The sequence below is a fragment of the Mustela nivalis genome (assembly GCF_964662115.1).
Source record: "Mustela nivalis genome assembly, chromosome: 1".
NCBI lineage: Eukaryota > Metazoa > Chordata > Mammalia > Carnivora > Mustelidae > Mustela > Mustela nivalis.
In genome coordinates, this window is record NC_139020.1 from 161,276,453 (window position 1) to 161,301,416 (window position 24,964).

General features: G+C 51.8%; 1 protein-coding gene across 1 annotated transcript in view; it reads right to left on the reverse strand.

Moving 5' to 3' along the window:
- WNT7A (Wnt family member 7A) overlaps positions 1–19,159 on the reverse strand; it is a gene marked incomplete at its 5' end in the record, with an annotated part of 38,573 nt that extends 19,414 nt beyond the window's left edge. The window contains 2 exons of the mRNA XM_082724802.1: positions 18,155–18,426; positions 19,126–19,159. Coding sequence (XP_082580928.1) covers positions 18,155–18,426; positions 19,126–19,159 — 306 coding nt within the window. The remainder of the gene's footprint in view (positions 1–18,154; positions 18,427–19,125) is intronic.
- Positions 19,160–24,964: the final 5,805 nt, after the last annotated feature.

Below are 24,964 nucleotides of genomic sequence, written 5' to 3' on the forward strand. Positions count from 1 at the left end.
CCCATGCATTCTCCCCAGGGTAACCCCGGGTCATAGAATCCCGTTAACATCCTCCCAAGCCCTTGGGGCACTTGAAGATGATCACTTTGCCTTTCCCCTCCCTGCCTAAGCTCCAGAAGAGCATGGCTTTCATCTTGTCTTGTTCAGGAAGCATCGAGAAGAGGCTTGTCTCACCAGAGATGCTCAGCAGCATTTGAATGCAATTCAGGAGGGACAGAGTGAGCATAAGAACGAGTTCATCCTGGATCAGGGGCCCTGCCAGCCATTTCCTTCATGGCGGGATCTCGCAGAAGAGGTCCTGACTCAGGCTGACACCCCAGGGAGGGGCTTTGTGACAGGGGACATAAGGGATGGGTGCTCTGGGACACAGAGGAAAGACCCAGGAATGAGGTCATGCCGGCTACACACCCTCTCTGCCCCCGGACACCCCCCAGATGACCCGCCCTGACTCCAGTGAGGCCGTGCTTGGGTGGTGACCAGGTACCAATAAAGCCCTTTGAACCCTCATCCCAGAACAGAAGTTCCCTTTGTGCTAGTGTCCAGGCACAGGAGCTGGTATCTGCGAGGGTGGACTATCCTGGCCTGAGGTTCCATGTTGCCCCACACGTCCCAGAGGACAGGGGCACAGGGACACCTCCCCCTGAGATAGGCTTTTTCCTGCCCCGATGGAGTCAGGTTTTTTTCCAGCCGGGCAACTAGGAAAAACACCCTGGGTTATCTCTGTGCTCAGCGGTTTCCAGAAAGGTGGGGTGGGGCCTCCTGGGGGGAGGGGGGGCCATGGTCGAGGAGTAAGCTGTTCTGAAGCTACAAGGAGCTGCCCCCTGGAGCCGAGACCCAAGGGCTCAGAGGGACCTGGGGTTTGGTGCCAGTCCTGCCACCGAGAGCTGTGTCGCTTCTGGGCGCTGTTCTCCCGGCCATCTCTGAGGCTCCGACAGTACTCTGTGGGCCAGCCCTGTGTGTTTGGAGGAGTGTGAGCGATCCTCGGAAGCTGTGTCACACCAAAGGAACTGAAGCATCGTACTGCAGAGAGAGGAGTCTTCAAAGTCCTGACTGGGAGCCCTAACTCAGCTGCCACCTGGCTGGGCGCCCACGGGAATATCACTTGACCTCTCTGAGCCAGGTTCTTCAACAAGGAAACTGGGGGTTAAGAACAACAAGAGATGCCATCTCAAGGCTGCTAACTGACTCAGAGTAGGTGTGGCGCCTGCCTTATAGGAGGGAGCTGGAGGGCTTCAAGGGGACCTGGTTGGGGCCGCCAAATTTCTGCAGAGGAGGCCAATGGGCCTGATGACCTGGGGAGCAAAGGTGGATCTTCCTAGTTGTTTGGGAGGGGCAGCTCCCAACTGAAAGCCTGCAAGATGGGAATGGACTTGGAGGGAGAGGGCTCCCTCTCACCAGAGGTATGCAAGCCAGATTTAAATCTGCACCAACCGAAAAGGGAACCCCCCACCACAGGAACGTTCGAACTGTGACTAGTCTGAATTGAGATGTGCTCTAAGTATAAAGCAAATGCCAAGATTTCCAAGACTTACTATGGGGGGAAAAATAACGTAAAGTATCTCAGTATGCTTAGGTCAATTACATACTGAAATGACAATATTTAAGGTATATTAGATTAAGTGAGTATGTTAAGCTTCATGTTCCCTTTTTAACCTTTCTGGTGGGGCTACTAGAAAATTTAAATTAAATGCACGGCTCATATGAATATCTTTGGGATGGCTAGTCAGGATCCTTGCTGCTTAAAATGTGGTCCCAGGGTTGGGGGAAGAGTGGCCCCAGGCCTCAGGGGAGCTTGTTGGAAAGACAGATTCTCAGGCCCCATCCCAGAACCTACAGACTAGGAGAATACCTTTCCACATGCCCCCAGGCGATCTGCATATTTAAATTTGAGACACCTTGCTTGGGGGCCTGGGGGATCCCCCCTTCAGGTAGGGAGTTGGAGTCAGTGACCTGAAGTCCAGCCTGTACTATGTGAAATATTAATTGATGCCTTTGTCCCTGAGTCATATACTTGGTCCATCGTGTCCTTTAAACCCCACTTTCTCATGCCAGGAAGCAAAAATCCTTTTAAGAGAGAAGGGCAGCTTCATGAGGGACTAGTCTCTCTTAGAAATGAACAGGATCGGGGACTACACCATTGGTTGGCATCCTAACTTTTTAAAGGTTGGGATAATAATCTCAGAAAATAACTGAAATGTTACGTGTCAAAAAACAAAAACAAAAACACCAAACCAACCCCCCCCCAAAGTAACCAGCTCCCCCTAAATTCCTCCCTCTTTTCTCTCTGAAAACTTGGTCCACAGGCATTAAATGGCACTAAATATAGAAATGGTAAGCAAGTAAATCAGTTAGAGGTGCCACAGGTTTGCCCAGGGCCTGTTTCACGGTTGAGTTGTAAACCATTGAGAGCTGAGAGCTGTAATTAAAATGCTGACAGCCTCCCAACTGCCAGCAGGCTAGGAGGGAGCAGGCTGGGAACCCAGGGAAGGGAGCAGGGAGTATGATGCCTCTCCAAAGGCACATCAGCCCAGGTTCAAAGTCCACCATTGGCTTTCCAGGACGCAACCAAACCCACATTCCCCACCTCACCCCGGGCTGGAGGTGATGTGCCCTCTCTCTTCCCAGCCCCACTGCCAGACACACCACATGACTTCATCTCCTCCCCCAACCCCTCTTGCTCAGGGAGAGGCCTTGACCTCAGGCTCTTGTGCCCACTGTTCCCTGGGTCTCAAATGCTGTTCCCCACATGGCTCACTTCTCACTTCCTGCTCAGAACTCACCTTCTCAGACTACCCAAGATAAAATGCGTCCTCCCCTGTCCTCCCTGTCTTCTTACCATGCTCGATTTTCTCCTTATAGCATTTATTATTCTCTGCCAGTAGATTCTCTCTATATTTGATTATTTGTTTGTCCTCTATTTTCCCTCTGGAATGTCAGCTTCATAAAGGCAAGCACCATCTAATCCCAGAGCATAAAACAGTACCAGAGACACAAATAGGTGCTTAATAAACATTTGTTGAATTAATGAATGCATGGATTTCCATCCCTTTCTTTTAGCTGGTCTGGTGATCTCACTGGGAAAATGTCCAACTTGCCAGCAGTGAGCTCAGCTTCTCACCCACCCATTCAACCAGCCATCCTTCCCAATAACTATCCATTCATCCATCCATCCATTCATTGACCTGTCCAACCATATAACCATTCATCCAACGACCCTTCCAAATACTATCCATCCATCCATCTAGCCTTCTAAATACCCATCCATCCATCCATCCGTCCATCCTGTAGTATCTATCCACCTGATCATCTATCCGTTCATCCACATGACCATCCACCCACACATCCCAACCAACTCCCAGATGATTAGATCTCTTGTCCTGGTGTCCCACAATCCCCTACAATCCCCTTTACCAAATCCAGCTCATGCATCATGAACACATGCAGTAGGTTCATCATTTCCCTCTGTTATTACAGTGTAAGAACCTTAAAAGCAGAAATTGTGTGTCTCATTTATTACCGATTTTCAATGCCTAACACTTAGTGTTAGTGAAGGTTTCTCAAATGAGTATTTTTTCCCCTTTCTCCTTATTTACTTGTTCTGCATTTCCTAACAGCCTGTGAGCTCCCTGATAGCAAGCGCCACTTTTTTAGCCATTTGAGGGTCTCTAAAGTCTTGCACTTGACACAAAAAAGATACACTGTAAATATTTAACAAATGAGTGAATGAGTGAATGTGCAGGAGAGAGGAATAAAGCAAGAGTGTAGACTCTGGAGCCAGACTGTCTGGATCCAGATCCTGACTCTCTCTGCATTCGCTGTGTGACCTTGGGTGAGTCAATGAACTTCTCTGTGCTTCAGTGTCCTCATTCTATGAACGAGGCAGATAATAATACTCCTCACCTCACTGGGTTTTTATGAGATTTTTATGAGTTAATAGATATGAGGTACTTAGAATAGTGCCCAGAGTAAGGCAAAGGCTACCTAGGTGTTTAAAAATGAAATCACCATTTAAAGCTGGCCCACAGGAACAAATATCAATGGCACAGAGTCTTGAGTTTAAAAGGTGGGAAGGAAGTGTCTGTCTGAGCTTGCCCTGTTCCCACAGGAGGCCTGCTACAGCAAACACTTTTTTTCCCAGCCAAACTCGGATCATTTTGCAAACTACCAATATTATGTCAGGTGGTCATAAGGGCTATATAGAAAAAGAACACATGGAAGGGGACAGGAAATGGTGAGGCCGATGGGACAGCAGTTTCAAATAGGGTGGTCAGGAGAGGGCTCCTTAGGAAAGTAATATCTGAGCAAACACTTGAGAAGATAAAGAAGTGAAGGTCTGGATGGGAAGCATTCCAGGCAGAAGAAACAGCAAATGCAAAGGCCCTGAGGTAGGGATAAATATACCCAGTATATTTAAGGAAAAGTGTAGGTCGAACACAGTGAGTGACGAGGAAGTAGAGGGAGATGAGGTCAGAGGGCCACAGGAGCCCAGGTCATGAAGGGCCTTGTCCAACACTGTGAAGACCTGAGAATGTGTTGGGAGCCACTGTGAAGTTATGAGCAGAGGAAGGATGATTTCACTTTTGCTTGAAAAGACTGCAGGGGACCAAGGTGAGGAGCAGGGAGATAAGCTAGGAGGCTGTGGTACTATTTCAGGGAAGAGGTGATGATGGCTTAGACCAGAGGATCAGGGATATAGTTTGTTAGAAGGGGGAAGATTCTGGATAGATGTTGTAGGCAGAGCCAACCTTCTGGATGTGGGGTGTGAAAGAAAGAGTCAAGGACAAAGCCAAACTTTTTGGCCTGGGCAATTGGAAGGATGAAGCTGCCATTTCCTGAGCTGGAGGGTAAGAAAGTAGGAGCCTATTGATGGGAGCAAGATGAGCAGGGAGGTTTGGGACAGGTGGGGCTTCCCGCAGACATCCTGGAGTGGGGAGTGGGAGGCAGCTGGATGTGTGAGGCTGGAGCTGGGATGGGAAGTCTGGGCAGGAGACAGGATTGGGCAACTCTGCAGGTCCCAGAATGTGGCAAGACCTTGGGTACCCGTGTCATGGGTCCAGAAAGGACAGGAGCGGGGCCCTCTCTGGAGGTGGCTGCTTAGACATGACTGACAGACCCAGATGGACCGCCCCTGTCTTGGAGGGCCCAGGACCAGTGTGGCATGGCAATGGCTTGGTCCCCTTGCGACCTTTTCTGTTCGGTAAAGTGACAAATCCTGATGATCTCCCAGACATCTCCTTCTCCCCAGACCTTTTAGCATGCTACTTGTCTGGCATGTGGGAAAAATAGAGCTTGACAGTTAGAAAGATCCTTAGGAATAGAATATAGGGATTAAAACCTTACTGTAGCTTTAAAATGACCACTATGGCTACTAATAATAACAATGTTCATAATAGTAGCTACTGTTTTCCCAGCCCTCATCATGCAGGAGAGCATGGGGCCCAGCACTCTGTAGGCATGAGAACCTTCAGTCTGCACAATGGGTCTGGGAAGTACCAATCATTGCCTTTCTCCTGGCAAAGAAACCAAGGCTCAGAGGGGGAGGACTGCCCAAGGTCATGCCACAAACAAGTTGCAGAGCTGGAGTTTTCCTGCAGCTCTTTCCACAGCATATCACTCCCATCTCTCAGCTCAGAACAAAAGGCCCAAATCCCTTCATGAGTCAAGAGCACAGTGTGGCTAGGAGTCCCCCCTGCCCGGCCTCCCTGCCCAGGACCCTCAAAGCCCAGGAAAGAATAACTCCCCACCCTCGCAGCAGACTGAGTGGCACCCAGCCAGACTCTCAGTTGCCTCATCTGCAAAATGGGCACAATTTCACCTCTCCCTTGGAGGTGCGTTCTGAGCCTTGGCCATCAATGTGTTAAAGAAAGGTTTTGTGAGGGCGCCTGGGTGGCTGGGTGGGTTGAGCCGCTGCCTTTGGCTCACGTCATGATCTCAGGGTCCCGCATTGGGCTCTCTGCTCAGCAGGGAGCCTGCTTCCCTCTCTCTCTCTCTCTCTCTCTCTCTGCCTGCCTCTCTGCCTACTTGTGATCTCTCTCCGTCAGGTAAATAAATAAAATCTTTAAAAAAAAAAAAAAGAAAGGTTTTGTGAATTACAAAGTTATTGTTACAAATGTTATTGTTAAGGACACCTGGGCGGCTCAGTCAGTTAAGCCTCTGCCTTCCACTCAGGTCTTGATCTCAGGGTCCTGTGATTGAGTCCTGAGTCGGGCTCTCTGCTCAGCACACATATTTTTTATATATATATATATATATATATATATATATATATATATATATATATATCACCACACATACATACATTTATATACATACTACACACACACACACACACAATAGGCACTACTGTGGGCTGAGCAGAGGCTTCTTGGAAGGCAAGCTACAAAAGCAGGGGGCTGGGAGGAAATCCTGACTGATGCTTTCCACCTGAGCAACCTCAGTGTACCACATAACTATTCTGTGCTTCAATTTTCCTCATCTTGTAAAATGGGAGTGATCACATAGGTCCTACGCTACAAGGTCACTTGGAATGAGCCAGCACATGTTAGGCCTTGAGAGAGGCGCACAGAGCAGCTGAGTGCTGTTCTCCAACAGCCTGCAACCTCCTGGCCCAGAGCCTGGCCCCACCCCCCACTTCCTGGGGAGGGTCTGAGATGAGGTCACTCATTCCGACCCCTGGGATGATCCAGGAGCCTTAGCTGTTCAGGTTGCTGCCTGGAGCTCAGCTGTCCATCTGTGGAATGGAGTTCACAAGGATTCTCCCCACAACCCCATTCCCCAGGATTGTTAGGCCAGTGAAACGGGTAGAATTCTGTGAGCGGTGTTTATTACCTGCATCTCAAAGACACCCCGCAAGGCCAAGATTTAAAGAAGTCCCTCTGTCAGACAAGGAGCCCCTTTGCAGGGCACACTAGCACCTGGTTTTCTCCTCAAAGGACATGCAAGTGTTCAGGACTGGGGAAAGTGACCTGCATTCTCCCTCACATCCCCAGCCCCCCTCCTCTTCTCTCCCTCTAGGACCATTCCTGCCTTCCCTCCCCGTCTTCCCCCCACCTCCACTTGGCTCCCCCACCTCTCATCCCAGCAGATTTGATAACACCCAGGAGTCCCACTTCCCCCTCCTGAGGACAAAGGCAGCAATTGTCCCTGGTGGGCGCCTTTTGACTAGGTCTCACCATGGTGAAATCGAGCCCCCGCGACTTCACCTCACTTGGGAGGCCTGTCAGGGCCCCCTTCTCACCTCAGGTCGGTTTCAAATGAGCCCCCTGGCTGAAGGGCCAGCGGCCACACCGGGAATTCCTTCCAAGAGAAATCAGATGGCCACCATTTGAGAACCCCTTGGGCTGGCTAGGGGCCAGGAGGTGAAAGGATTCGCTGCCACTGCTGCCAAGACCTTCCCGAGTCCCCTTAATAACAGTGCCAGCGTCTGTGCCCACTGCCACCCTAAGCTGGCCAGGTGCCATCCAACGCACCTCCCCACAATGACGAACCGTCTACATGGAAGCCACGAGTCCCACACGGGTCCTAGCCCTCGAAGTGCAGACTGCAGGACTGAGTGTCTCTTTTTATTTGGTTTGTAATTAGTTTCAATAGAAATAGCCCCACCTGGCCTTTGGCAACTATAGCGGATGGCACAATTTTAAGCACCCCGTGTCACTGAGAGCACTTACTGTATGCCAGGCCCCATGCTGGGCTATGGGAGATGCCAAGGTGACCCCCACAACTGTCTGTGGGAGATAAGGGGGGAATTGGCAGGGGGAGACGATGTGCCCCCCCCCCTGCAGGCTGCCTTCACAGGCTGAGCAAGCCCAGAAGCCCCGTTAAAACAGAAGGAACCCCAGGTCTCTGATCAGGTGTGGGCATTCCTGGGTAAGGCCAGGTCTGGACGTCTCGTCCAGTGGCACCCTGAGCCCCCGACTATGACAGCCCAGATCTCCTTCCCACTGCGGAGGAACAATGTGAAGAATTCTCTTCACACAGCCAACTTCCCTCCTGGTCGGAAGTGTCCTCTCCCGGCCAGAGGATGGTTGGCCCAGGACTGACCCAGGACCCGGTGCCCAGAGTGGGAGAGGATACACAGTGCCAGAGTCATCCACAGCTCCCAAACTACCAGACACTGGGGTCCTTTAGGGGCTAAGTGAGGACTGCAAGCTTCCCCAAAACAGGGGATCTGAGACTCTTAGAATCTCGGCGTGTCAGAACTGGGTGTAAGGATAAATGCATCTAAGCCCAAGAACCCCAGAGGCTGGTGAGACAGTTCAGTGGTCAGGAATGGAGTCTGGAGCCACATGGCTTGGGTTCAAATCTGAGGGGGAGCTCCTGCCAGCTGTGTGGCCTTGGGCAAGTTTCTTAACCTCTCTGTTTCTCAGTTTTTCCCTTTGTCAAATGGTGACAACAACAGAGAATGCTAACCTCATTAAACTTTAGCTGGAGTAAATGAGTACATGCATTTCAAGAGCCGATATTAGCATTATGCCTTTATTCTCCCTGCAAACACACACCTTCCCACTAACCTATTTTTTTTTTTTTTTTGGTAGCTAGTTCTCACCAGAGCTGAAACTGACATCTTCCCTTATTTCTCCACCATTTTCATGAGTCCTGGTCTTGCCTGCTACCCTACCACCATCACCCCTAGCCCATCTTTCATGATTGTGGGGGTTTGGGGGGAATCACCCAGGCCAGAGTGTCCAGCCACCTCCCCTGGACATACCCTGGGCTCCCTGTGGCTCCCTGTGACCTGTTCTCAGGTCGGGGTCGGGAGGTGGTCTCTGCCGCTCACGTGGAACGAAGGGGGCTACTGAGCACCAGGCTCTGTGGAGCTGGGGACCCAGAGATGTTCGTCCTCTATGGGCTCTGGCCCTGCTCCCCATCCTGTCTGTAGCCTCCCAATCTCCTCCCCTCCCTTCCCCAGCACCACCACAGCTATCACCATGGCATCAGTGACTAGGCCCGGCTGGGACCTGCCCTTGCTGTGTCATCAGAGAAAACTGGAAACAACTCAGGCCTCAGGGGTATCCTCCATCCAGGGCCTGGGCTGGTGTTCCTCTCACCCATCCATAGCAACTTCTACTCCAGACCTATTCTGGCTCCTTCCTCTGGGCCTGTATACCCTAGCCTGGTCATCCCAGGGAGTTGTCCCCAATGGACCACCCAGCTCGCACGTCAGACCTTAGCCAGCCCAGCTCCCTGCTGGGCTGGTGGTGGGGACCAGGAGTGAGACAGAGCTCGAAGCCAGGCCCCAGGGACACCTCTTACACCCTCCACTCTCCTGGCATGTATATGGTCTTGGCAAGGGCTCTCTACATCTGGTGTCTGTCTCTCTTCTATTAAAAGGGCCCAAGGAAGTGTCTCAGTTCTAAAATGGTTCTAGAATTATCTTCAACTGTCCCAAAGCCACTGTCCTCCAGAGAGCAGTAGGGGCTGGGTAGGGTTGTCAGGTGGCAAGGCTGAGCGTATCGATATGGCCCAAAAAAGTGAGCCTTGACCTCAAACCCACACCTTAAACCAAAGTTAACTCAAAAGGGACCAGAGAACCTTGAGGACACTTAGCTCAGTGAAATAAGTAAGGTGCAAAAGGACAAATACTGCATGATTCCACGCATGCAGTCAAATGCATAGAGACAGAAAGCAGGATGGTGGGTGCAGGGGAGGAGGAACGGGGAGTTAGTGTTTCATGGGGACAGACTTTCAGTTTTTATGAAGATGAGAAGGTTCTGGTGATGGGCGGAGTGGGGATGGTGGAGCAACAAGACAATGTATTTATACCACAAAATGTACATCTCAGAGTAATTATGATGTTAAGTGTTAGATATATTTTACTGCAATTTAAAATAAATAAATTTTATGCAGTGCCTGGGTGGCTCAGTCAGTTGAGCAGCCGACTCCTGATTTCGGTTCAGGTCATGACCTCAGGGTCCTGAGATGGAGCCCTGTGTCTGGCACAGAGCCTGCTTCCCTCCCTCTCCCTCTGCACCTCCCCTGCTTATATTCTTGTAAATAAATAAATAAATAAATAAATAAAATCTTAAAACACAAGTTAAAAAAAAAAGAAATAAGCCTTTGTTGATTTAAAAAGAACTAGTTAATTTAAAAAACTAATCACAGACTTCGATGGAAGATGGAAATCTATAAAAGCTTTTAGAAAAAAACATAGGGGAAAACCTTTGGGGGCCAGGAGTCAGCAAGTTCTTGGCCACTACCAAAAGCAGCTCCCAGAAAAGGGAAAACTGATCAGCTGGGCCTGATCAAACCTTAAGACGTTCTTGCCTGGAAAAGACCCTGGAATGAGGACGGATAGATAAGCTAAATTGCAAACTATGTGTCTGACAAAAGCCTAGCATCTAGAATATATAAAGAAATCTCCAAATCCCACAATAGAGACATAAACAATGCAATTAGAAAATGGGCAGAAGACATGAACAGCCACCACACCGAAGAGGATCTACGGACAGCAAATAAGCCGATGGAAGGCCATTCCGCGTCATCGGCCATTAGGGAAATGTTCATGAAGACCGCAGTGTGATATTGCACATACCTACCGGAACGGCAAAAGCACAAACCAGTGACAACACTCAGTGCTGGTGAAGATGCGGGGAAACTGGATCCCTCGTGCATTGCTGGTGGGAATGCACTTTCTTACAAAGCTCAACATACGACTACCGCACATCCCCTCAATTGCACTGTGGCGCATTTATCTCAGAGAAAGGGAACCTCGTGTTCCCCCCAAACTGATACCTAGATGTTCAATGTGGTTTTGTTTGTAATGGACCTGAACTGGAAGCCACCCAGACGTCTTTCGATAGGTGAATGGTTATAAAGAGACTGAGGCACAGGCACACCATGGAATCGGTAATAGAAAGGAATGTACCGTGGATAAACACAACACCTTGGATAGATGTGGAGAGAATAATGCTGAGTGAAAAAAGCCGATGCCAACAGGTTAGATACCGGAGGATTCCATTTATACGACATTCTTAAAATGATAAAATTGCAGGAACAGAGAACAGAAGAGAGACTGCTAGGGATAAAATGCACAACTAGCTCCTTCTTTTTCTTCAGGTCTATGCTCAGATGTCCCCGTCTCAGGGACCCCCTCTCCCTGATTTTCCTCCCCTACATCTGCTAGACAGCGTTATGGGAGGGAGGGAAGTAGATATAGCTCAAAAAGGGTAGCACAGGAATTCCCACGGCGAAAATGTTATGTGTCATGACTGTACCAATATCAGTATTCTGGCTGTGATATTGTACTGTAGTTTTGCAAGCTGTTGGAGAAAGCCAGGCAAAGGGACACTGGATCTTTCTGAGTTCTGACCCCTCCGTGTGTATTTATAATATGTTGACGTCTGAAATTTAATTTAAAAATACAAGAAACCCAGAAAGATTTGAATTTGAGGTGAACAACAAAGAGCTTTTTAGTGTAAGTATGTCCCACATAATATTTGGGACATACTCATACTAAAAAATAATTCGTCATCTCGAATTCAAATTTAACTGGGAGTCCTGTATTTTATCTGACAATCTTACTCCTGGGAAATTCCCCAAGGTAAGAGCAGATACTTGTCATTTTACTCATTTCCTCAACAAATATTTCTGAGCTCTTACTATAAGCCAGGCACTGTTCTAGGCACAGGTAATGCATCTGTGAACCTACATCATCCCTACCTGGGGACGGACACTGCAGTGGAAGAAGACAGGCAATAAACGCATAATGAGCTGTGTAAATAAGATAATCTCATATGGTGGTGTGACTTAGAAAATAAAGCAGGGGAGTGTACAAAGAAAGCTGAGGCAGATGTAGGGAAGGAAAATCAGGGAGAGGGGGTCCCTGAGACGGGGACATCTGAGCATAGACCTGAAGAAAAAGAAGGAGCTAGTTGTGCAAAGATTGAGGGACGAGCATTCCAGACAGCAGAAAGAGCCTGTGCAAAGGCCCTGGGGCAGGAATAAGACTGGCAAACTACAGGAGTGTGTAGTTTCAGACAGAGTTGGTGTCCACTGGTCCTAAGAACCCTGTGTCTTCTCCTTCCCCACATGTCAGATCTAAAAACCAAAGCCCAGGAGGTCAAGATTTGTCTAAGGCCACCATTGGCCCATGCCCCTCAACTTTGGCTTGAAGCCTTTCCATCTGGGAAAGTGAAAACCCACATCTGCACTTGGATCTGGGGCAGAAATGGAGGCCAGGGAGGCCCAAGGAGGTCTCCTCACAGCCTCACCTGGTCAGCTGGCTTCAGACCAGGCAGGACTTGGCTCCTCTGGCTCTCAGCGTGCCACCGCGGACCACTCTATCTGGTCAAATATGCAAGTGGCCCTCCGGACGATGGAGAGGAGCATAGCTGAGTAAACCTTATCTGGGACCCACCCCAGGTACCAGAGACCAAGTCCCCAGTGTCCCCTGACTCATAGGCCCGCCTGCAGTCAGGGCAGGGTGGGAATCCAGCTCCCCGGAGCACCCAGACCAGACGGGGCAGGGCAGGAAGGGACAAGACCGACCCCCTCCCTCCCTCCCATGAGCAAGAGGCTGGGCAGGGACTGGAAGGTGACTTCTCACTCCAGTGGAATTCCATCCCCCTGAGCTCACCTCCCTTGGAGCAAGCAGCACATTCCAGCAGGGCCAGCCCCGTCCCAGCTGGGCCCCTGTCCCCAGGGCTGCCTCTCTCGGGGCTCAGTCACCAGACTCCCAGGAAGGGATTGCCGGGGGCCCCTCCCTCCCTCAAGGCCCTCAGAACTGCGGCACGCTTCCCTTTGCACAGCAAGATCTCCGACAGCCTGCCCTGCCAGGTGCAATATTGTGGAGGCTCTGAGAGGCAGGGCCTCTAGCCCCCTGGCTGGGGTTCCAGAGTTGGAATCTGGCAGAGGCTGGGCTTTTCTGCACCCCCACAGGGGGCATTCTACTCCTGCAGGGGAATGCATCTAGAAAGGTCCACCCCTGGCTCTGCTTCCACCTCCATGGCTGCTCTTTAGCTCCCCATAGTCCACCCGCCCAGTGCTCATTCCCCCAGGGCTGTGCCCGGCTCTCCTGCTTTCCCACTTGAATCCTCAAACTCCAGGGCTTCTGTTACTGCCTCCTGCTGGTGGCTGCCTGGAAATGGTTCCAGCCACTCTCCAGACCTCTCTCCAGAATTAAGGTACAGGCATCCAGAATGCCCCTGGGTGCCCCCACTTGCCGCCCACAGGGTCTCTTAGTCCCAGAGGAACCCTAATCAATTTAGCCGGTCTCCCCCGGCTCCAGGTCCTGACCCCAGTGAGAAGTGGCACCCACCCATCTGTCCCAAACACAACTCAAAGTGTGTCTTGTCTATTCTGCTTCCTAAATGGCTGTCCCTCCCCACTCCCCTGAGGCCCCCCCGCTGGGTTTGGGCAGATCTTGGTGCCCTGCCCCCTTCACTCTGTTCTCTACTATGTCCCAGAGAGGGCCAGAAATCTGCCCAGACACTCCCTGACCAAAGCCCCTTCAGGAGCCTCCTGCAGGGGGAAGGGGAAGGTCTCACTCCTTGAACTGGCATTCAAGGCCCTGCATTTGGTACTAGCTCCCTGTACAGTCTCATCACCTATTACCCCTCTTTCCCAGACATACCGAGCACCCCACCAGCTGCCCGCACTGCCTAAACCTCCTCCTTCTTCCCATCTGCCTTGTGAATAAGACTCCTACTTAGCCTTCAAAGCCCTGCTCAGGATCCCCTTTTTCTTCCTAGAGGTCTCCAGACTAGCTCATCTCCCCAAAAGGCCGGAAAGAATTCACGCAAAGCCACAGATTCCACCACCCAAAGATTTCAGCCCCATGCCTCCAATACCTCTCTCCCTCCCAGCCAAAGATCCTATGATTCCCAACTCCACCTGTGAGAATGTGGACCTAATATTCTACAACCCCAACCTGAACAGTCTGGGATTTCAACCCAGAAATATTATGGCCCTAAAATGCCAGTAGACAGAGACTGCAATTCTAAAATCACTTTCCCGAAAGAGCTGTCAGGAACCACGCTCCCCTCCCCCCCATCTTCTCACCTGGCCACTCTCACTCGACCTTGTGGACCACACAGTTGCGGGAGACGATGCGGGGAGGAAAAGCCCTGCTGGCCTGCAGCACTGCTGCCACCTCCCTAGGCCCAGGGCCCACATCTGCAGCGGGGAGCGCCTGGCTCCTCCCGGGCCCACACCCAAGCTGGAAGTCTGTAAGGCGAGGGTGCCCCATAGCCTTTACCCTACCTCATCTGCCAGGTGAGGCAGTGGGCTGCGCCGGGTCCCCCCTCATGGGGCCTGCCACCACCTCTGCCCCTTAGGACACTTACCCTTTCCCCGACTTCCTCCTCCCTTTCTCTCTCATCACTGCCAACAAGCCCAGAGCCTGCAGTCGGGTTGAGTCTTGTCTTCTCACAGTAGGAGCAAGGGAGCCAGTGATAAACATATCTGTGATCCTTTCCAAGATGCTCAGCCAGGAGCGGCTGTGGGCTGGCCCCCTTTCTCCTGTTGGCTCCCTACCTCTGCTGTGCGTGGGGCCCATGGAAGCCTATTGCAGGGAAGGCCCCGTGGTGAGACCCCATGCCTTTGAATTAATAGATTGCACACTGCGAGACCCTGTGGCCATCTCCCCCTGGTGCCTTTACCTGGCCCTGCCTAGCACCTGGGGATTAGATGGCTCAATGGAGGCCTCAGATAGGGAGGGGACCCAGAGCTGATAGACACACTGAGCCTTCCTAACCCCCAGCTAAGTGGCTGTCCTTGCTTCTGACCCCTTGGATATGTGCCTGGGCCTCCAGGGTGCCCTGGAGCAGGGTGTGGGTCTGGCACCTGCAGGGCTAGGCTGGGAAGCTGTCTTCCCATTGTGCTCTGCCTGAGTGGTATGGCCACTGCCCTGGGTGGCCTCCGTCTGTACCCCACAAATGGGCCGGTCTGGTAGTAGTTCAGGCCTTTCCCTATGTATGCTGGGAAGTTCCAAATTCCACCTCCATGCTGTGGAAAATACTTAGTGCCTGGGTGAACGGCTGTTCCAGGAAGGCAGCTCAAGGGTTCTCCCAAACCAGAGTTAGTAGGTATGGTGAGGATCCCTTCAGCTCTGTTTCCCTGAGCTGGGACAGTTACACCTACTCAAGAACATCAAATTGGACCCAGCTCACTCTCTTCCCAGACCCTATTCCTCATCCTGTCCAAGGCCTCACTCTGCCTCCCCTGGGAATCAGTGCCTAGGACTTCTGCTTCTCCTCTGCTCCAGAACCTTCCGTGGCTCACCAGTGGCCATCAGGTACCCAACTATTCACTCCGTATATATGTGGAATGCCTCTTATGCCAGGCTCTGGTGTGTGGCCGTGCACGAGACACATAGGGTTTCTGTCCACATCAGGCTTATGGTCTAGGGAGAGGAGAAATCCCCAGAACAAGGCAACATCTGAAAAAAGGCTTGGAAGGAATTGAAAGGGAAGTTTCTCTGGGGAGAGGACATCTGAGCTGAAACTTGAACAGCAAGAAGAAAGCAGCCACAGGAAAAATCTGAGGGCAGAATGCAAGGCCCTCACTCCTTAGCTTGGCAAGTGACCTTGAAGCTCCTTGGCTGCTGTGACCCCTTCAGGGATCCACAGACTAGCCTCCCTGGTCCCCTGAACTGTCCCTAAGTCCCCACCTCTGGGCTTTTGGCCCCTAGATCCCCACACCAGACTTGGGTTATCTTCACCTCTCTTTTCTGCCTCGTCCAACCTCACTCATTTTGGGGGACTCCTCCTCTAGGAAGCCCACTGAGGTTGGTTTCATGAACTCTGACAGCTCCCAGCATTGGCATCACCCCAGAGCTGCCTGGAACAGCAATCATGGCCATCATGCCTGTTGCAGTGGTGTGGCTTCTAGACCCCTCTCACCTGTGACGTCACAGAGCCTTTCTTATCCCAGGCTAAGAACTCTCCCTCCTTTAGTTCTCCCAGGGGCCCAACCAGGTAGGCATAGGGAGAGGAAAGCCACTTGCCTTCCTTCCATCTGCCTTCAGGGAGTAAGAGCTGCTAGGGCAGGAGGGAGCCTGGGAGCTGTGACCTCAGCCCTAAGGAGCGATGTGACCACAGAAACAGAAAAGAATGAATAACTGAGAACCTGGAGGGGTGTGCTGGCCCCAGAAAGGCGCTTCCGGCATGAGACTGAATAGGCAGGACCTCACACTTTACTCCAGGACACCATCCTGGGGTGGGCCAGGTGAGCAGCTCTGCATGAGTGACTCACTGCCGCAGCCTGGGCGGCTCTGACACACAGGATGTGGCAGGAGGCCGGAGAGGTGGAGGAGGGTGGAGTACCTGAAGACAGCAGGAAGGGCCAGCAAGCCGGTCTCCTTCCTCTGCCAGGGGGGCTGCTTCCCTGCCGGTGTGCGGGCTACCCCCAACATCACTTGCCAGACACACTCCCTCGAACGTGACACACATTTGCACAATCTGTCATCCCACCCAACCTGGGCAGAGGACTAAATATGTGCCAGGCTCTGGGGTAAGAGCTCTCCACCTCAGCCCCAAGGACACTCTGGCCAGCTCTGCTTACTTGCCGTGAAGGAAGGAGTGACAGAGCCAGAGTGGGAACCCAGGGGGCTGCGGCAGCACGTGGCGAGCCAAGAAGGCCAGTTGGAGAGCCAGACGTGCTGGGTTCGGATTCTGACTTGGCTCCTTAGCTGTGGGAACCTCTGCATGTTACTTCACGGCTCTGTGCCTCCATGTCTTCACCTGTGAAACAGGGACAAGGACAAGGCCATTCACAGGGACACCTTAAGGACTAAGTGAGCTGATAAACATCGGGAGCCAGAAGGCAGCCCGTTCCACGGACTTGCTCTTGCAGAACAAGACTTGGGCCATGTCATCACCTGTCCCCCCAAATGAGCAGCTTGAGGCCCACACTCGGCTGCGAGATGGAGGTGTCTGAGCCTCTGGCGATTTTTCTTTTCATCTTTTCTGTAGCTTTTAAGAGTCTGCTGGTGACTACCCATTCTCAATGCCAACACTTAAAAGGGAAGCAATTACACGTCAAGTCTGAGTCCGGCCACGGAGGGCTGGCATTCCTGCAGGGCCCCAGCAGGTGGGAACCAAGGTGGAGTCTGGTAAAAGGGGCCTGGGTTCCCTGGTTCACCATCTCTTATGCATGGTCTCCTTCACTCTCATTACTCCTGCTCCTGCCTGGCCCCTGTGGACTATGGTGGTGCTCACACATGTCCTGTCTCCACAGTGATCTGTCCCCCACCCAGGTGGCATGGAGCCCCACTCCCTGTCTGCCCTGGTTTTCAGGCACTTCCCTATGGAGCTCCAACCAGTCCCCAGAGACTTTCCTCTCCCAGCACCTCCGGGGCCTGGGAGCTCCAGGGGGGGCTCTGAGTACCTTGGCCTTCACAGGCACTCCCAGAACCTGGTCCCAACCTCAGGCCTCTGTCCTGGAAGACTGCCCACACCAGGCAGTGGGTGCCCCGAGTCACCTGGTCAAGATACCTGTGCTCGAATACTTCTTGGGACGGGGAGCTCACTTTCTTGATATCTCAATCTGTTTCTCCATGGCCCTGGCTTGTCCTAACACTGGCAGGACCTGCCTCTCTGTGACCTCAGTCCCCATGGGCCCTCAATCCATATTCTGGGCCTGCAGACCCTTGTACTCCCTTGCCTTGGGACAACCAGCTCCTCATGGGACAGGGTGTCCAGCCCCCTTTCTATTCCAGCCACCTCTGCTAGAAATACCCTGAAACATCCCTGACTCTCTTCTATAAAGAGCCCAGAATCCAGGAGGATCTGAGGAGACAATAAAGATGGAACAGTTGCCTCCCTTATTTTGAGCTCCAGATCTTGGTTAAGGTGACCAAGGACATTTTAGCGGCCCTGGCAGAACTCACTTCAACCCGTCCCCATTGTCAGAGTTTTGTATAGCTGATTTTTGTGGACCCAAGGACTTCGCATCCGTCCCTTCCTCTTTCCATCCTGCCGAGTTACATCCAATTGATTTTAACAGAGATTCGCTTATTCAGTCCCACCAGTAACCGCCACGCTTTATGCAGTACACAGGTCCTGACCAGCAGCAAATGGAGAACAGCATCAAGCAGAACGCGGCTGAGAGCAGAGACCTGTGGTTCGCTACCAGAGACCCAACACCAGCCATTAGGGATCAGCTGTTTTCCCGAACGTCTGCAAGAGCTGCCCGGCTCCCCTCCCTGGCTGCCTACCTTTCGGCCTGCCTCGTTATTGTGTAAGTTCATGAGAGTCCGGGCATTCTGCTTGATCTCCCGGGCATCCACAAAGACCTTGGCGAAGCCGATGCCGTAGCGGATGTCGGCAGAGCAGCCACCCCACTTCCAGCCCTCGTCCCGGTGGTACTGGCCTTGCTTCTCCTTGTCGCAGCCACAGTCACTCAGGTTGCCTTGGGTACAGGCAGCTGTGATGGCGTGGGCCACGCCAGCGGCGATGATGGCGTACGTGAAGGCAGCCTCCCGGCTCCCTGTGAGGGGAAGAGTAGGAAGACGGGGGTCAAGTCCAAGGCACCCCGGAAGAAGGCCAGACTTGGGTAAGAAGGGGAGCTGGGCTCACTGAGCACCATTTCTGACCTTCCAGAAATCTCCATCATGGGCTGATGGCCCTGCCTGATGACACCCCACTCCCCCATGCACACACCCACCCAGTCCCATCACTAATGCTCCTGGGCGTCAACTGAGCAATGCACAAGAAAGGCACGCTGGCCAGTTGTCCAGCCTTTGGAAGATCGGATTTGGGGACCCCTCTGTTGATGACCACCTACTGCCCACCACCCTTGACATAGCTGTGTAAACTGTGCACCCATGCACGCTCATAGTATCTGGCGACACACCATAGCAGCATTTCTTAAACACCTACGGTATGCACAGAGGCCAGGGCTTAAATCCCAGTAACGGGAATCCCTGGCTCTGTGTCTTTCAGCCAGCCATGACCCCTCCCTGTGCCTCAGTCTCCTCAGCTGTAAAATGGAGACAAAGCGAGTGTACTTTCTCAGAGCAATGATGGAGAGCATTAAGAATTGGGAGGTTGGGGTACCAGGGCACGGATTGCATGGAGCACTGGGTGTGGTGAAAAATAATGAATACTATTTCTCTGAAAATGAATAAATTAATTAAAAAAAAAAGAATTTGTCCATGTCAAGCTGTCAGCTCCATGCCTGGCTCACAGCACCTGCCCGACACAGCAGGTCTTAGGCTCATGGTCCCTATTATTATTGCTGTGGGTCACCTGACATTTATAGGTCCACCCCTCCTCTTCACCACAGTCTACTCACTAGACTGTGAGCCTCTCCAGGGAAGGCTGGCCCCTGTTCATGTCTGTGTCTTTGAGCATCAGTCTGATATAGAAGGCAAGGGCTGGGGAAGGGGAGAGGGACTGCCCACAGTTAGGGTGGAAAAAGGCAGGAAGGAACCTGGACAGGAAGGTTCAATGTGGGGAGGGGGTCTGGGGAGCACTGAGGCTGTGCTTTCCCACAGGTCTTCCTGGCTGTCTGGAGATGGCCCTGCCAGGAGGCTGGAAGTAGTCAGTAGGGATTTACAAAAGCTCTGCAAGAGGGTGCAAAGGTTTTAAGTGGTAATGGAAGGGTCTGAGTAGCTGGGCACAGCAGTGCTGTCCCCCTATCTCTTAACCTCTCTGAGCCTCAGTCTCTCCATCTGCAAAATGAGTTCAAGAGCAGTGTCAGGACAGAGATGAACCCAGGCATGGGAAGCCCCAGGTGAGCACTCAGCAAGTTAGCTCTTGCAGTGGGGTAGAGTGGAGGTTAGGGAGGGCTCCCTGGAGGAAGAGGTTCCACACAGATGAAGCAGGGTCCACCATTCAGGAAGGGGCAGGGAGAAGGGTTCCAGGGTGTTGTGATGTAGATGACCTCAGTGGGGGTGGGGTGGGGGGAATGGGTGACGAGTGGGTAGGCAACCTCCAACCTGCTTCTGGCCTCAGATCATGCTGACCCATGCTCAGGTAGATGATATCCCCATTCAACCCTCATCCACCTCCAGGCCTCCCTCACCCAGGCTGCTAAGACACAAACAACCTGCCTCTGCACTCCATCCCCAGCCACAGATGCCTGTGTCCACCTGTGGGATGGGTTTACTACACCAGAGCCCCTGGCTCTGATGTTCCACGCCAGCCCATCCCTGGTATCCTTGTTCACACAGGGCTTCCAATCCCAGGTCCACCACTTCCCGCCTATGCCTTAAGCAAGTTCGTCCTCCTCTCTGAGCCTCAGTCTCCCTGCTTGGGAAATGCAAGCGATGCCAGTGTCTACCTGAGAGGAGTTGTGAAGTTCCGGTAGTATGTGTGACAATCTTAGCCCGGTGCCTGGGTCAACAGACACCCCTACCCTGGGCTCTCTCTTTTTAACTGCATCTCAACCTCTGGGGCATGGAGAAGGACATGATTTGAGCACCTCCCAGATTCCTGGCTCTAAACACATCACCGATCATATCAGTATTAGAAACCATAAGTGTGTCACAAGGGCCCTGCAGAGGGCTGGGCACAAAGTGGCATCGACAGACACATGCACAGACTCAACCTCTGGGCAGGCTGGATACCTGACAACGGTTATGTGAAATTAAGAAATGCTGCGTAAGATCTTCCAGTGCATGGTAGGGCTTCCTGGGAAGGAAAGGGAACCCATGGGGGCCATGTGTAGGAGAGAGGGCTGACCACCAGTAGGGCAAGCAGGAACAGAAGGTGGCCATCTCATGTTGCTGGGCTCTGCAGAAAAGGGAGCTGACGAATTAAGGCCTCAAGGACCAGTGATCAGGCCCTGAGTCCCACCAGGGCAGGACATTGGAAAGGAGCTAGTACTTGATGGACAGACTCCCAGAAAGAGGGTAGATTGGAAAAATCACCCCCTTCGCCAACACCTACATGCACCCAGCAAAGCTAGACAACAAGCAAGCAGGTCTGACATAGCCAGAACAGGAGGTATGAGGGTAAGGGATGAGGAAACCAGAACCTCCTGGGACCTGGGAGTCTTGCCCTTGCCTTTGAGATTTGGCTCCGAATTGTCCCTCTGCATGCTCAGAGGCTGCCAGTTAAGGGCGAAGACTGGCTCCAGGCTGGTGATTCCCTAAGATCCCTGGAGAAGCAAAGACAAAGCCCCCAGGCACCAGCTCCCAGCACAGACTATTAGACACACAAGAAAATAATATACTGGAGACAGCCAACAGTGCGATTAGACCCTCAGTGACATCAAAGAAAAGAGATGGAGCGTATACAGAGAACAGGATGAGGGGCCTGGGGTCTTCCCCATTCCACCACTTGCCAGCTGTGTGACCTCAGGTTAGTCACCTAAACTATCTGTGCTCCAGCTCCTCCTCCATAAAATAGGGATGGCAACCACCCACTTTCTTAGGGTAGCTGAGAGGATGAGAAAAACTAACAAAGGTAAAGCATTAACACAGCCTGGTATGAAGGAGACCCCAATATTAGATGTATTAAAATTTCTATTGATGATGGTAGTAACTGTTCTCTGTGAGAGGCTGGGGAGGTAAAGAGTCCAGGCTACCTTGATCTTCATTTATGGTTGGAGGAACAGGGGCCAAGAGAAAAGTCCAGCTTGTCCAGGCCACCCATCCAGTAGGCAGCAGAGGTGAGCTGCAGACACGGCCTCTAGACACCTCATAGAGATCAAGAATGATCCGCAGGATTTAAATGACTTGAGGTGCAGTGGGCACAGCTGGCGGGCTCTGGAAGCTGAAAGGAGATTGGGTCCACTTTATCAGACCAAGAATGGAGTATGCAAATTGAGGAGGGGGCGGGAAGTCAGGCTTGTCATCCGAGCATTACCCTTCTTCCAGACTCCTCCCTGGGGGTGGGGCCAAGGGTATGGTGAGGAGGGGCAGGACCAGCACCCTTCCTGGTAATTTTGCGCAGGGCTGCTCTAACCCCTGTGCTTGATGGTCCCCTGGTCTCTCTGAGCCCCTGAACACACAGCGATGCAGACAGTGACGGACTGACAGCTACCTAAAGATGGCTTCAGTTCCCAGGCACCTCCCTTAAGATTGGGGAAAGGGAGATGTACCTTGACACTTTTAACTCCCCTGAGTTCAAGGTGGAACCCCCACACCAGAGTGAAGTCCCATCATGGGCCAAGGTCTTCCTCTCCCTGCCAAGCCAGCCCTCACCTCAGCATCCACTGCCCCCAGAGAAGCCAACTCTGTGGCTTCGGAGTTCTCAGGAACCCAGGTATTGGCTCCTCAAGTCCAATGCCTCTGGATGCTATAGGGTCACTGTGAACCCCTGCCGTTGACCTTGACATTGGGTTTGCCCGCCAATATCAGACTGGCACTGCCCAGTCCCACCTCCCTTTCTTCCTACCACCCACCTGAACACTGAGGATACTGGCCTGGGCATCAGGCAGGCTGAATGACTCCCATCAGGTCTGTTAACTTTCTGAAGCCTCTGTTGCTTCCTCTGTGAAATGGGCATAATGACAGCATCTGTGCATCATGGGCTGTGTAAGTAGACTGAATCATAGAACAAGGGGAAGGTGCTGAGCACAGAGCCTGGCATGTAGCAAGTGTTCAGGAAATGCCAGACATCATGGTTGTTTTTGTTATTATTACTTCCGAGCTCCATTTTGCTCTGTGATGCCATCGAGGTCAGGACAGCCTCACATAGAGGCAAGTGCATGGGGCTGATCCAGCCTAGTCTGTCTCTCTGCTCAGCCACGCTCTGGGTTCCCAAGGGGACAAGGACAGTGTCTGGCTCACTACCCCTCCACCCTTTTTTTTTAGCTCCCACCACAAGATGTGAGGGATGAATGAATGAGCAGGCCTGCATTCCAGCTGTAACCCTGCCAGAAGCTGGATGACCTTGGGTAAGTCACTTAACCTCTCTGCCCCTCCAAGTCCATGTCTGTAAGTATTACCTATTTCTGTAGGAGGAAATATATACCACCTGGCACATAGCTGGTATTTAAATGTTAGTGAGTGTTACAGTGATGATAACTGATGAACTTACAGGCACACCGTTGGGATGGAGGTACAGAAACTCTCTCCACCCCTAATCTAGTTTTCTCCATGGCCCTTCCTGCCATCTTAGATTTATGTGTTGATCATTTGTTCCTCATACACCATTCCCACTCCCACTGTCCCACTGGAGTATAATTTCCTTGAAGGCAAGAACTCTGTCATATTCCCCATTGGGTCCCAAGAATGACACATAGTAGGTAGTGGTACATTCTGTTGCATGAATGGGTGCTTGAGTGGGTGGATGGATGGACAGATGGATGGATGAAGACTCCAAACAGTGGCCAACAACCACATGACCGTTTTTTAGGGCTTATTTGCCAGGCGCCCTCCTAGGCACTTCAGAAAATTATGTTCACCTAGTCCTTAGGAAAACCACCCCAGGTGAAGTTCAGAGAGGGTCTGACAGCCTACTCCCCCAGAATGTCTGCACCAGAATTAGCCACAGGCTGGGGTGGGGGGATTGTGGAGTTTTGTGGTGGGGGGAGAAGGGCACTGAGCACCTACTATGGGTCAGACCCACACTTGGCTCTCTGTGTGGTATCTCCCAAAAGCCCCACTGGTAGACACCATTCCCCATAGTGTTATGGAGGAGGAGACCGAGACTGAGAGGTAGATGTGATTCACTGAGGCCCCACACCTACAAACTGGCCAGAACTGGGACTCCAGGCCCCTGTGTCCTTTCTCAGTCCCACCCGCCTCCCTTCCTGGCTTTTTGAAGCATCTGAAAGTCCATGGGTAACAGAAATTTCTTTGGCTTAAGGCATGGATGCTTATCAAAATGCCATTTGTTATCAGTTAAAACGTATCAACAAATAATTTAGAAGACCATTGAAATCCAATGGCTTGCTAAGCTAAGAACAGGTTTTGATGGCAGGAAGAATGTAGAAAAGGACCCTTAAATTATTTTTCAAGATTTAAAAAAAAAATTTATTTGAGAGAGAGAGCACTAGAGAGAGAGAATGAGAATGAGTTGGGGGGGCAGAGGGAGAGGGAGAAGCAGACTCCCCACTGATCGGGGAGCCCGATGTGGGGCTCGATTCCAGGACTCTGGGATCATGACCTGATCCAAAGGCAGACACTTAACTGACTGTCACCCAGGTGCCCCAAGGATCCCAAAATCTTAAAACCTCACTCCCAGGGTGAGAGGCTATATAACAGCCTATCCATTCGTGCCTCCTGCACCCATCCCAGATGAATAACAACACCTTATTTTATTAAAGGGAAACTGAGACTCCGAAAAGGGATTTACTCAGGCAGAGCCAGGATGCAAACTTGGAGGTCACCTGCTGTCTCCAGCCATTCCAGGGGACTGCTCTAGACCCTGACCATGTTTGGGACTCACAGCACAGCCTCTGTCTCATCTGCCTGAGGAAGCCCCTTCAGCTGGGTAATTTCCTGAATGCCACCTTGTTTGTGTCTTAGGAGACATCTGCAAGAGTGTGTCTAGGATATCTGTTTTATTGCTGCAGAAACTATGCCCAATGGCACAGTTCACAATAACCATAGCAAAATTAAAAAAAAAATGCTTACTAATTTCAAGGCTCTTCCCTAAGCACTCATTATAGATCAACTCGATCCTGGCAACTATCCAATGAGGTGTGGACCATTATGGTCATCATTTTACAAATGGGGAATCTAAGGCCCAGAGAGGTGATGCAGCCTGCAAGGATTTAAACCCAGTTGGCTGGGCTGCAGAGTCCAACCCACTCTCCTGTCCCAAGGCCATGATACCCACTCTCCTGTCCCAAGGCCATGATACCCACTCAGTCCTACTGACCCCAGCCCCGGCTCTTTCCCAGGTCTTCTGCACAAAGCCAGTGAGCAGCACACACTGGGCTTGGCCATTGCTGACCACGTGCCCTCCAAGAACAGACCTACCACTCTCTGCTTAGACCATCCATCTGTCCCTTCTACCCATGAGCCGAGGAAGAACCTCCATCAAATCTCCTTGACCAAGCCATGTGCCATGTTCCTTCGCTCCACAGATATTTCTTGAGCATCTACTAGCACTGGGGCTTAGGGACA